This window comes from Phyllobates terribilis, unplaced genomic scaffold (genome assembly GCF_046119375.1).
Source record: "Phyllobates terribilis strain yellow unplaced genomic scaffold, ASM4611937v1 Scaffold_2__4_contigs__length_985480577, whole genome shotgun sequence".
Taxonomy (NCBI): domain Eukaryota; kingdom Metazoa; phylum Chordata; class Amphibia; order Anura; family Dendrobatidae; genus Phyllobates; species Phyllobates terribilis.
Window position 1 is genome coordinate 175365893 of NW_027362762.1, and position 12851 is coordinate 175378743.

Here is a 12851-nt window from a genome sequence, read left to right on the forward strand (position 1 = left end):
AGAATGGGGGTCCCCTATTCCACCAAGTGAGAAGGGCCTTGACCATGGCATCCACGCAGATGTGAACTGCTCCCAGAGCAATGAGTAGAGAGCCTTCTGCGCCGCCTCTCCATTCATTCTTCACCTGGATGCAGTCAGGGACCCCTGTTCTACAGAAAGATCTGAGTCTCCCACATCTGTCAGACTTTCTTTTGCAGATCCTGTGGATTTATAAATGTCCAAGATCAAAATACCTCTGATCTCATCTCTGATGATGAAGTATATAAGTATACCTCTACTGTAATTTAATTTATGTTCAGGAGTGGGTAATAATGGGGAAAAAGGTATTAAAAACTTCACTATGAGACTGATATTTTACAGAGTTCAGTTCGAGAATCAGTGGCAAATAATCTAAAACCAACCTCTTTTCACAGGTCGGATAATCTTTGAGATTATTTTACACAATTTACAATCAGAAGTTCAAATACATAAAGGCATGACTCAGTGGTTAGCACAGTGGCGTTGCAACCCTACAATTTGCATTTCTCTGTTCTCCATTGTGGGACACAGGAACCATGGGTTGAGTCTGTTGTCAACTGGAGACACTAACAATACATCTTAATAAAAAAAAGTAATGTCCTCTGCAACAGACTATATCTAGCCTTCTAGCAGCTCCTCCCCCGCAGACTATACCTAGCTGTGAAGACCCGGGGTTTTCCATGGGCGCAACGCTACTCAGACAACACAGGGTGAGGGTAAAACAGCGTGGCAATACTTTATTGAACCACAAAGCGGACAATAATAACACAGAACAGTTCCAGCAAATGCCCAAGATGGTACAACATTACACAGTCTCACACTTCCTTCTCCGCCCACCTGGGATAGAACAGCTGTGACTTTTGAGACTTCCAGGGCCGACTACCTCAACCAGTGGCCTCCCGCTTCTGGCGGGCCCCCACAGAGAGGAGGTAGCGGCAAGCTTAGGAAGCTAGCAGTCCATCGAGGTATAAGACCAGTAGACCCAAGGGTCCAAATCTGGCCTCTCTGTGAGTTTCCATGGGGCCAGGCGACCGGTGGGTCCCTCCTGGCAACTCCAAACGTCTCCATGGGTTCTAGGTGACCGGTGGGTCCCTCCTAGCAACCCCAAAACAACATATCCATGGGGCCAGGTGTCTTCTTCGTCCTCTCCTGGACTCCCCAAAATGTATCCATGTCTCTCTGATGGTTAATGGAGCAGATCCGAATCTTTCCAGTCAGGGCCGTTACCCTTAGGCTAGAATAATAAAGAATTCAAATCTGTGTCTTTTTAGTAATGCGAATCCATCTGCTGTCCTGGAGGATGTCTGAATCTCTGTCCCAAGACTCCCTCTGTCTCAGAAACACATGTCCCTTCTGCTTCTTTGGGCTCAGCCCCCTGAATGCCTCCCCAAAAGCTAAGTGTGCATATCACATGTCACAGGTAAAGGTGCAGGGCTCACCTATTATTGAGATAATCTATTTACATAGTTGGTGTCATAGGGGCTGTTGTAAATAGCTGGCTTTTCGTACAATTAGCATATTAGCAAATAACATTGTTCCCAACCCCAAGAGGAGACCTCAATCAGGGTTAGACAAATACTAGTCTGACCTTTAGAAATACACAAACATGTACAAGACAATTTAAACACAATAGTGTATTTCTCTTGACTTAACAAATCTAATCGTCTGGCTTATTAAGATTTTACTCTGTATCGTCACACTAGCCTTCTAGCAGCTCCGCTCCTCTCCAGCAGACTATACCTAGCCTTCTAGCAGCTCCGCTCCTCTCCAGCAGACTATACCTAGCCTTCTAGCAGCTCCGCTCCTCTCCAGCAGACTATACCTAGCCTTCTAGCAGCTCCGCTCCTCTCCAGGAGACTATACCTAGCCTTCTAGCAGCTCCGCTCCTCTCCAGCAGACTATACCTAGCCTTCTAGCAGCTCCGCTCCTCTCCAGCAGACTATACCTAGCCTTCTAGCAGCTCCGCTCCTCTCCAGCAGACTATACCTAGCCTTCTAGCAGCTCCGCTCCTCTCCAGCAGACTATACCTAGCCTTCTAGCAGCTCCGCTCCTCTCCAGCAGACTATACCTAGCCTTCTAACAGCTCCGCTCCTCTCCAGCAGACTATACCTAGCCTTCTAGCAGCTCCGCTCCTCTCCAGCAGACTATACCTAGCCTTCTAGCAGCTCCGCTCCTCTCCAGCAGACTATACCTAGCCTTCTAGCAGCTCCGCTCCTCTCCAGCAGACTATACCTAGCCTTCTAGCAGCTCCGCTCCTCTCCAGCAGACTATACCTAGCCTTCTAGCAGCTCCGCTCCTCTCCAGCAGACTATACCTAGCCTTCTAGCAGCTCCGCTCCTCTCCAGCAGACTATACCTAGCCTTCTAGCAGCTCCGCTCCTCTCCAGCAGACTATACCTAGCCTTCTAGCAGCTCCGCTCCTCTCCAGCAGACTATACCTAGCCTTCTAGCAGCTCCGCTCCTCTCCAGCAGACTATACCTAGCCTTCTAGCAGCTCCGCTCCTCTCCAGCAGACTATACCTAGCCTTCTAGCAGCTCCGCTCCTCTCCAGCAGACTATACCTAGCCTTCTAGCAGCTCCGCTCCTCTCCAGCAGACTATACCTAGCCTTCTAGCAGCTCCGCTCCTCTCCAGCAGACTATACCTAGCCTTCTAGCAGCTCCGCTCCTCTCCAGCAGACTATACCTAGCCTTCTAGCAGCTCCGCTCCTCTCCAGCAGACTATACCTAGCCTTCTAGCAGCTCCGCTCCTCTCCAGCAGACTATACCTAGCCTTCTAGCAGCTCCGCTCCTCTCCAGCAGACTATACCTAGCCTTCTAGCAGCTCCGCTCCTCTCCAGCAGACTATACCTAGCCTTCTAGCAGCTCCTCTCCAGCAGACTATACCTAGCCTTCTAGCAGCTCCTCTCCAGCAGACTATACCTAGCCTTCTAGCAGCTCCTCTCCAGCAGACTATACCTAGCCTTCTAGCAGCTCCTCTCCAGCAGACTACAGTCATGGCCAAAAGTATTGAGAATGAGACAAATAGTAATTTTTCCAAAGTTTACTGCTTCATTTTTTGTAATGGCAATTTGCATATACTTCTGTCAAAGAGTGATCAGCTTAACAGCAATTACTGTACTTACAAAGTCAATATTTGCCCAGAAAATGAACTTTAACCCCCAAAACACATTTCAACATCATTGCAGTCCTGCCTTAAAAGGAGCAGCTAACATCGTTTTAGTGATTGATCCATTAACACAGGTGTGGGTGTTGATGAGGACAGGGCTGGCGATCAATCAGTCATGATTAAGTAAGAATGACATCACTGGACACTTTAAAAGGAGGCTGGTTCTTGGTATCATTGTTTCTCTTCAGTTAACCATGGTTATCTCTAAAGAAACACGTGCAGCCATCATTGCACTGCACAAAAATGGCCTAACAGGGAAGAGTATCGCAGCTACAAAGATTGCACCTCAGTCAACAATCTATCGCATCATCAAGAACTTCAAGGAGAGAGCTTCCATTGTTGTCAAAAAGGCTCCAGGGCGCCCAAGAAAGACCAGCAAGCGCCAGGACCGTATCTTAAAACTGTTTCAGCTGCGGGATCGGACTACCAGCAGTGCCGAGCTTGCTCAGGAATGGCAGCAGGCTGGTGTGAGTGCTTCTGCACGCACTGTGAGGCGGAGACTCTTTGAGCAAGGGCTGGTTTCAAGGAGGGCAGCAAAGAAGCCACTTCTCTCCAGAAAAAAACATCAGGGACCGACTGATATTCTGCAAAAGGTACAGGGAGTGGACTGCTGAGGACTGGGGCAAAGTCATTTTCTCTGATGAATCCCCTTTTCGATTGTTTGGGACATCTGGAAAACAGCTTATTCGGAGAAGAAGAGGTGAGCACTACCACCAGTCTTGTCTCATGCCAACTGTAAAGCATCCTGAAACCATTCATGTGTGGGGTTGCTTCTCAGCCAAGGGAATCGGCTCACTCACAGTCTTGCCTAAAAACACAGCCATGAATAAAGAATGGTACCAGAATGTCCTCCAAGAGCAACTTCTCCCAACCGTCCAAGAGCAGTTTGGCGCCCAACAATGCCTTTTCCAGCATGATGGAGCACCTTGCCATAAAGCAAAGGTGATAACTAAATGGCTCATGGAACAAAACAGAGATTTTGGGTCCATGGTCTGGAAACTCCCCAGATTTTAATCCCATTGAGAACTTGTGGTCAATCATCAAGAGACGGGTGGACAAACAAAAACCAACAAATTCTGGCAAAATGCAAGCATTGATTATGCAAGAATGGACTGCTATCAGTCAGGATTTGGTCCAAAAGTTGATTGAGAGCATGCCAGGGAGAATTACAGAGGTCTTGAAGAAGAAGGGGCAACACTGCAAATATTGACTTGCTGCATGAACTCATTCTAACTGTCAATATAACCTATTGGTACTCATAATATGATTGCAATTATATTTCTGTATGTGATATAAACATCAGACAAACATTAATAAAAACCAGAGGCCAGCAGATCATGTGAAAATATAATTTTGGTGTCATTCTCAAAACTTTTGGCCATGACTGTATACCTAGCCTTCTAGCAGCAGGCCTTCCTAGATTAGCTTAGTGTCATTCAGAGGCAGACAAGTGCTTGTGTGTCAGAACTGCCTGAGGCTTGGTTAGGTGCTAACCTTCTCTCTTTTTGAGTTTTAGATCCGGGATTGTTATTAGGATGGGTAACAAAGCAAGATGATGCCGCTCTGTTTCCCCCCACACAGCGATGGAGAGAACAGCCTTTACTTGTCAGCTTGTATCCTCTCATGTCGGTATGGCAGAACTGTGTACCTTGAAGCAGTTAGCCATCAGGTACCTGGGGCGGTTTGTCCTGCATACCATAGTGTGACGTGATTGCACAGAGCAGAACATGGAGTCTAGACTCCCCGAAACCTAGCCACAGGATCAAGCTTCTTCAGAACAGTTAGGCATGTCCCCTGCTGCATCCCTGTGTTGTGTTGGTTTCCCTGTGGTCGTTTTTCAGCATTGCGGCATTTTTTGTTTGGGGCATCCGAGCGTCTGGGTCCCAGCCAAGCACTTGTGGTTCCCTCTCACTAGTCTCTATTTTCCTCAAGGTGGTTTCGGCTTTCCACCTTAACGAGGACATTGTCTTACCTTCCTACTAAGAGAGCTTTGCACAAGTAGGACGTCGTCAGAGTCATGGGGCGCTACTTGTCAGCCATCGCTCCATTCAGATGTTCTTTTTCCTTGTTCGCCATACTGGAAGGCCCACACAGAGGCCTGGCCACCTTTAAGGAGATCACTGCTCGCTGGATTCAGTCGACCATTGTAGAAGCACGTAGGGCGAAGGCCAGATCTCCCCCATTCAGGGTTAGGACGCACTCTATGCAGGCTGCGAGGGCCTCCTGGCCCATCCGTCACCAGGCATCTGTCCTGCCACTCTGTGAGGCGTTTACTTGTTCAATGGTTCACCCCTTTTTCTAGGTTTTACCGAGTCTATACCTTCCCTTCGGCAGACGCATGCCTTAGTGGGAAGGTGCTGTGCAGCAGTTGCTCAGGTAGCAGCCTAAGCAGGAGCAAATCTTTTGGTGGTAACAGTATGATTTTTGTTATTCCCACCTCAGAAACAAGGAAGCGATTGAGAAATTAAGATTTTTGCTACTCACCATAAAATTTCTCTTTCTCGTAGCCTTCATAGGCTACCAAGATTTTTTATTTTTTTTAATCATTTAACCCCTTCACGATCGGTCCATTTTCCGTTTTTGGTTCCCCTTCTTCCCAGAGCCATAACTTTTTTACTTTTCGGGCAATATGGCCATGTGAGGGCTTATTTTTTGTGGGACAAGTTGTACTTTTGAATGACACCATTGGTGTTACCATATAGTGTACTGGAAAACGGTGTATAGTGTACTGGAGTACGGTGATATTGCAAAAAAAAAAGTGCAATTCCATAGTTGATTTTTTTTTACCATGTTCACTAAATACCAAAACTGACCCGCCATTATGATTCTCCAAGTCATTATGAGTTTGCAGATACAAAACAAGTATAGGTTCTTTTATATTCAAGTGGTGAAAAAAAAACCAAAGTTTGTTAAAAAAAAAAAAGGCGCCATTTTCCAAGACCCGTAGCGTCTCCATTTTTCGGGATCTGGGGATGGGTGAGGGCTTATTTTTTGCACGCCGAGCTGATGTTTTTATTGATATCATTCTGGGGTAGATACAATCTTTTGATCACCTGGCGACCAAGAAAACATAATTCAGGTGTTTTGAATTTTTTTTTCTCGTTACGCCGTTTACTGATCGGATTAATTCTTTTTTTATATTGATAGATCGAGCAATTCTGAAAGCGGCGATACCAAATATGTGATGTGATTTTTTTATTGTTTTATTTTGAATGGGGCGAAAGGGGGGGTGATTTAAACTTTTATATATTTTTAAAAACATTTTTTTTTTACTTTTTGCATGCTTCAATAGTCTCCATCGGAGACTAGAAGCTGCAATTGTCTGATTGCCTGTGTGTAGCAGAAATGCTCACTTGCTATGAGCTTTGACCACTGGATGGCGCTCATAGCAATCTGGCAATGAGAACAGCAGGGGTCTCCTGCAGACCCCAGGTTGTCATGCCAAACCATCGGCGACCTGCGATCAAGTGATGGGGTCGCCGATGGGCGGGGTTAGTGACGCGCTTCCGGTAAGCGCGAGTTAAATGCCGCTGTCAGAGATTGACAGCAGCATTTAACTAGTTAACAGCAGTGGGTGGATCGCAATTCCACCCGCGGCTGTTAGAGGCACGTGACAGCTGTACAGATCAGCTGTCATGTGCCCGGAAAGGTGCGGGCTCAGCCCCGGAGCCCGCACTAAAGGGAGGGAATCCGACGTGTGTCGTTAAAGGGGTTAAGTGGTGAACATTTTTTTGCAAATTCGTAAAAAAACAACTTTCTTGTGTTGCCATTTTCCAAGACTTCATTTTTTGGGATATGGAGCTGGGTGAGGGCATATTTTTTGTGCCCTGAGCTAATGTTTTTACTGATATAATTTTGGGGTAGATATGAAGTTTTGATCTCCTCTTATTGCATTTTATTAGTGTTGAAGCGGCCAAAAAAAATAATTCTATTTTATTCTCATTACGCCGTTTACTGATCGTATTAATTTATATTTTGATAGATCAGACATTTCTGAATGCAGTAATACTAAATATGTGTATTTTTTACTTTTTTTTAATTGTTTTATTTTTAACGAGGCAAAAGGGGGTGATTTGAACCTGTGTGTCTTTTTTCACATTTTTAAAAACTTTTTTTTAAAATTGTATTTAATAGTCCCCTTAGGGGACTTAAAGCTGCGATCGTCTGATTGCTTGTGCGATACATTGCAGTGCTAAACGCTGGATTTCACAGGAGGATCATAATGATGGGGTTCTTCAGCAGATCCCCCGCTGTCATGACAACCCATCGGCGCCTTGCGATCACGTAATGGGCACATGGAATGATGCACCCCCCCTGCCAGCTTGTGTTAAATGCAGGATTTAACTCATTAACAGGCAGATAATGGCTGATTAAATCAGCTGTCATGTGCCGGGAAAGATGCAGGCTCAGCATGCGTGCCCGCATCAAAGTCAGGAGCCGGCATATGACATACCAGTACGTCATATATCAGTAAGAGGTTAATTGTCATCTTTTGAAATTGGCCCCAAAGTGAAGTCTGAGATAGAAAAGCGAGACTGAAAGCAGGGACTGGGGCCATTTGTAATATATTTTGAACAGTGCTGCAAAATATGTTGGCGCCTTATAAAGAGAAATAAAAGAAATATATAAAAGCAGTAACAATCGCTTAGCCACGAGTATGTCAGCAAACATAATGTCCAATGATTAATGACGCACCTTTGGCAGATCCAGAAAGAGATGTTGAGATGATTTCACTACTGGAGACTTTTTACAAACTTTGCACTGAGGTTTCTGTATTAAAAAAAAGCAAAAAGGTTATTAAAGGAATCTATTAAAAAAAAACACTGGAAACTAATAATTTTTTACATTTTTTATTGGCCATTGCAGTTTTTGCAAGTTCTTTGCTATAGCAGGGCCGACCCTAATTACCATTAAAGGGAATCTGTCAGCAGGTTTTTGCTATGTAATCTGAAAGTAGCATGAGGTAGGGACAGAGAACCTGATTGCAGTGATGTGTCACTTACTGGGCTGTGTGTTGCTGTTTCAATAAAATCAGTGTTTTATCAGCAGGAGATTATTCTAGTTCCGGCTTCCACAGTTCTTGCAGTCTGTTATGGCGCAGTAGCTTTACAATACCGATGACTAGGATTACTTCTACCTGTACAGACTAATGTGATAGTACCTTTAATTCTACAGCGTTTATGAGCTTGCCACACTTGTCACATTGGTCCCCTCTGGCTTCGTCGTAATTGCAGAATGGACAGGTTCCTTCTACAAAGCGGTCTGCAAGGAATCTCTGACAGGTCTCACATCGGAGCTGCTCCACCGTATCTTTCAGCAAGAAGTCTCTTTGCAGCAGTCGGTTGAAGATGTCCTGAGCAATTCTACAACAGATGACAAAGTCAGAATATCCCAAAACTCTGGAACACCTGAATCTGGAGAGTTTCTGAATGGTGCAGTAATTCAGCCTGTTCCCCATAAAATCGGCTAAATTTCCACCAGAATAGTTCCATTTATATGTCATTTAGAAACTAAACATATCACCAGATTATTCAAATTCACCAGATTATTCAAATACGCAGCAGATGTCATAAAAAATATGCAAAGATTCACTGTCAATCACAAATCAAGAAGTGTAAAGGTGCAGAGGGATCTAGAACCAGGTACAGGATCACCTAGTCTGATGCACAGATGATAATGACAGTATAGTCACCATTACACAGCATTCTACAGATTATAAAATCATAAAGATATTTCTATCTTTAGTATTTATGGCAAAGCCCAAGATAAGCCATAAACCACTTGTAGATAGGAGGCCTAGCAGTAGCCAAACTTAGGGGTAGCTCTAATACTCTATATCCTCCGCTCTGAACAGCTCTGGGGCAAACTCCAAGTTAGGCTACGTTCCCACGATGAGTTTTTGGTGATTTTTTTTACCCTGCACTTCTTCGAAAAAATGCAAGTAGCCTATTTTACTTAATGGTTGCAGATTTTCTGCACTTCAAAAACTTACCAAAAGTTCATTGTGGGAACGTAGCCTTACTCCTCACCCACACGTCCGCATCTCACCTACATGTTGTGTTAAACATGGATACATCACGCACACATTGTATGGGCATGTTCACATATCCGTCTTTTGATTTTTCTTTTTTTTTGAGGACTGATTGTCAGCACACAAAATGCAAACGACCATTTTTGATATGATTTGCTGATCGATCAAACTCACCCATTCATGTGAACAGCTCTGTGTAAAAAATGATTTGCCCTTAAATAACATCCAAGTGCTTTCCATTTTTTTGTTTAATGGGTAGGAGAAGCTTGGAACATGTATTTTTTTGGATGCAAAAAAATGGATGCCTGATGGTAAAAAGTACACACAGACCCAAAATAAATGATAATTAGCAGTTTTTCCTCATCTGCAAAGAAACGCATGTCTGAATGAGGCGTTAATCTGTCAACACTGCCTCAACACTATACCCTAAAATAATCCTACAAAAGGTTCATGTAATGCATGCTAAACCATGGACTCCTAAGCTCAGTGAATGAGAAGAATGGACTGCTAAGACTCCGTTATTAGCAAGTGTTATAGGCTGCGTGAGGGCTCAAAGCAGGGGAATGCAATGTCACATTCTATTTTATGTCAATTATGCATTACTCAACTTCGGGGAGGTGGAACTGTGGTGACAGGTACTCTTTATATGAAAATAATCGAATTAAATCAATACTGATTTATTATGGACTTTGATGATCCCTATGTAGTCATCTTCTTCTAATGGAAGCTGCAGGTAGAGGTTTAGGATTTACCTGAATGATAAGGGAAACGGGATGTGGAGCTCTGAATGAGTAAAACAAGAGCTCAGACCCCTACATGAGTGCGGGACCTACTTCTATTAAATAAAGGTTCACTTTTCTGCCCTAAATCCCACCCCCCCATCCTACAGCATACAAATATATAATTTCTTAATTATTCATGCTGGCCTTCCAAGGATAATAGATATTAACCTATAGTCATCCTTTACCACCACGGTAAACAATATTACAGGGGCAATCCGGTACCTAATATGTCCTTTCTACATATCCATCTTCACACCCTTTCTGATTTTGTAATTAACTTGACTATGAAATAACTTACCCATCCCCTCCCTATCAAATACCTAAAGTTTTTTTTTTTTTTTACTGCACTTCCTGTGATGTTTCGTTTGAGAGGAGTCTAACACAGGAGGCTGGGGCTGCACTCACTTCCCTACAGCAGCTATCACCCCAACGAGAACAGGATGTCATCAGGCGCAGAACTGCTGTTACTTGCTTAAGTTTCTTGCATTGCAGCTCTATGAATATGTGCTGGATCCATAGTGATAAAAGCCGTGGGAGAGGCGAGGGCAGCGCCAGCACTCAGCTTCAATCTCCGCTATCGCAGCGTCTAACTGTAAAACAAGAAGCCATTACTTGTTTCACAGCCCTTGTCCCCACCTCCCCCACAGGAATACTATTACCCTTAAACTACTAGGCTAACATGTGTATTTTAGCATACGTGGAAGCTAGAAAAAAAGGGTTTATTTAGGGGTAAAGGGAAAAAGTGGGAGATTCTTCCATTTTTGTTGTAGGAATTAAGGTTGGAGATGGTATAACAATGTATTGCTTACGTGGTTTGTTGTGCAGTAGTAGTTCTTCCAAAATAATCAAAGGAAATATCAAACCACTTGTATATCGCGGTGTGTACAGCATTGTACTTGTCGCAGATCTGCTGTGGGGTTAGCCCTTCCTCCATCGCTTTGGTTTCTGTGGCTGTTCCATATTCATCTGTCCCACAGACATAGAGGGTGTTCCAATTCCGTAGCCTGCAGTACCTAAAAGATCGGAACCGAAAGAGAACCATACATGAACATAGAGGAAATAGCAAAAATAAGGACCTAATTAGCAACAGGAAAGGTTTACTCTTTAAAGAGGACCTGTCTCCACTTGAAAAGTGTCCAGTTTTTGTTCTGGTTATTTTTCCCGCTCCTCCCTGGAGTATTCAGTTTTTTGTCTTTTTAAAATTCACCATGCGCTACCAAAGTTATTTTTATTTAGTGCTAATTTTTTATTATATTTCCAAGGGGGTGTAAATGCCAAGATTAACTGGGGGTGCGTCTTTAGGCTGCTCTGCATTATTACCCTGTGAGCAACGCCCCCTTGGTAAAGACCATGCAAACTAACACCAAATTGAAAAAAAAACAATATCTCTGAAACCATGAGGCAATTAAAAAAACAGAATTCTCAGGGGAGTAGCAGGAACAAAAAAAAAAAAAAGACCAGTTTTTGCTCTTATTTTATTTCTGCTGCTCCCCTGAGAATTCAGTTTTGTTTAATTCGGATTATGGTTCAAGAGAAATATGGATTTTTTATTAAGTGTGCCCAATATGCAAATTTTTAAGGGGGTGTTGCACACAGGGTCAGTATGCAACGCAGCCTAAAGACACACAAGAATGAGTTTGGAGCTAAAATTGGCCACTTTTGCTCTGGTGACCGTTCCTCTTTAATAGGGTATTCCTCAAATTCAAAATTATCCCATGTCTATAGGATCGATGATAACTTACAGCCGTGAGGCCCCAAACAATCACGAGAACACATTGAGAAAGCCGAGTACAGTGCTCAGATATTTCTTACAATCCCATTGACATTGAATGGAGTGGACATCGAGCATGCAAATCTCCTCCACATTCAACATGGGGCTCTGCAGAGCCCAATTCTTAGAACCAAAAGCCCCGTTCTTGGGATTAATGTGGGTCCCAACAGTAGGGCTCCTTTTGATTAATAATGAATCCCTATCCTATGGAGATGAACTTTCAAAGTCTGAGAATACCCCTTTAAGCCATCAAACAAAAAGGATATCTAAAGACTTCATGACTTCCAAATAACACCAGTGAGGATATACAGTAAAAATTGCTGACTGTGGGATGGCACAATATTGCGTTTTGCAAGAGGAAGTGATGAAATAGACAGTCAAAACGTTAGATTATAGGATAAAACATTAGTCAGGTGGTGAAAATATAAGACCGCCAATTACTGAAGTGAATACCAAAAGTTAATTAAAACAATCTGCATCAATGCATTAGGCTGCCTTCAAACGTTGTGGCTGCAGGGCGTTTTTTCTTTTTTAAACATTCGCAACTTTTTATCATTTTCAAAAATTGTGGCAAAAAACTTTGGAGGTTTTCCTGCGATTAGGAAAAGAAAACACACTGCAGCTGCAATGTGTCTGAGTCTTACAGGGGTTGTCCACTACTAGGACAACCTATTCTTGATTTAAATGTTTTGCGCCAATAAAATAAAAAGCTTATACTCACCTCCCGTGCCGGCGCCGTTCCAGCCCCCTGTTGATGCTCAATACGTCTGATGGCATGGATAGTGACGCCAGTGCTGGTTGGGCCTCGGGCTCACATGTCACAAAAACCGCACAAGAGCCCCGGGGGAGAGTGAGCGCCGACACGGGAGGAGAGTAGAAGCTTTTTTTTATTTTATCGGGGCCAAGCGTGGGGCATGAGAAGGGGTTGTCCTAGTAATGGATAACTTCTTTAAGCTAAAGTCACCATCTTTACATCAAATGAGGAAAACCCTGAAAGAAGTCTCACAAGGTGGTTCTGTAGGTCATAAGACATAGACTGTGGCTTACATTAATGTATGCTCTCCATGATGTACAGGAAAGCGT

At 43.7% G+C, this 12851-nt stretch overlaps 1 protein-coding gene across 2 annotated transcripts in view; it reads right to left on the minus strand.

Moving 5' to 3' along the window:
• Positions 1 to 12851, minus strand: part of MARS1 (methionyl-tRNA synthetase 1) — a 50271-nt gene that overhangs the window by 17415 nt on the left and 20005 nt on the right. For both annotated transcript variants that reach the window (XM_073663312.1, XM_073663314.1), the window contains exons 9-11: positions 10807 to 11010; positions 8346 to 8547; positions 7880 to 7954 (exon numbers count right to left, since the gene is read on the minus strand). In XM_073663312.1, the coding sequence (XP_073519413.1) occupies positions 7880 to 7954; positions 8346 to 8547; positions 10807 to 11010 (481 nt within the window). The remainder of the gene's footprint in view (positions 1 to 7879; positions 7955 to 8345; positions 8548 to 10806; positions 11011 to 12851) is intronic.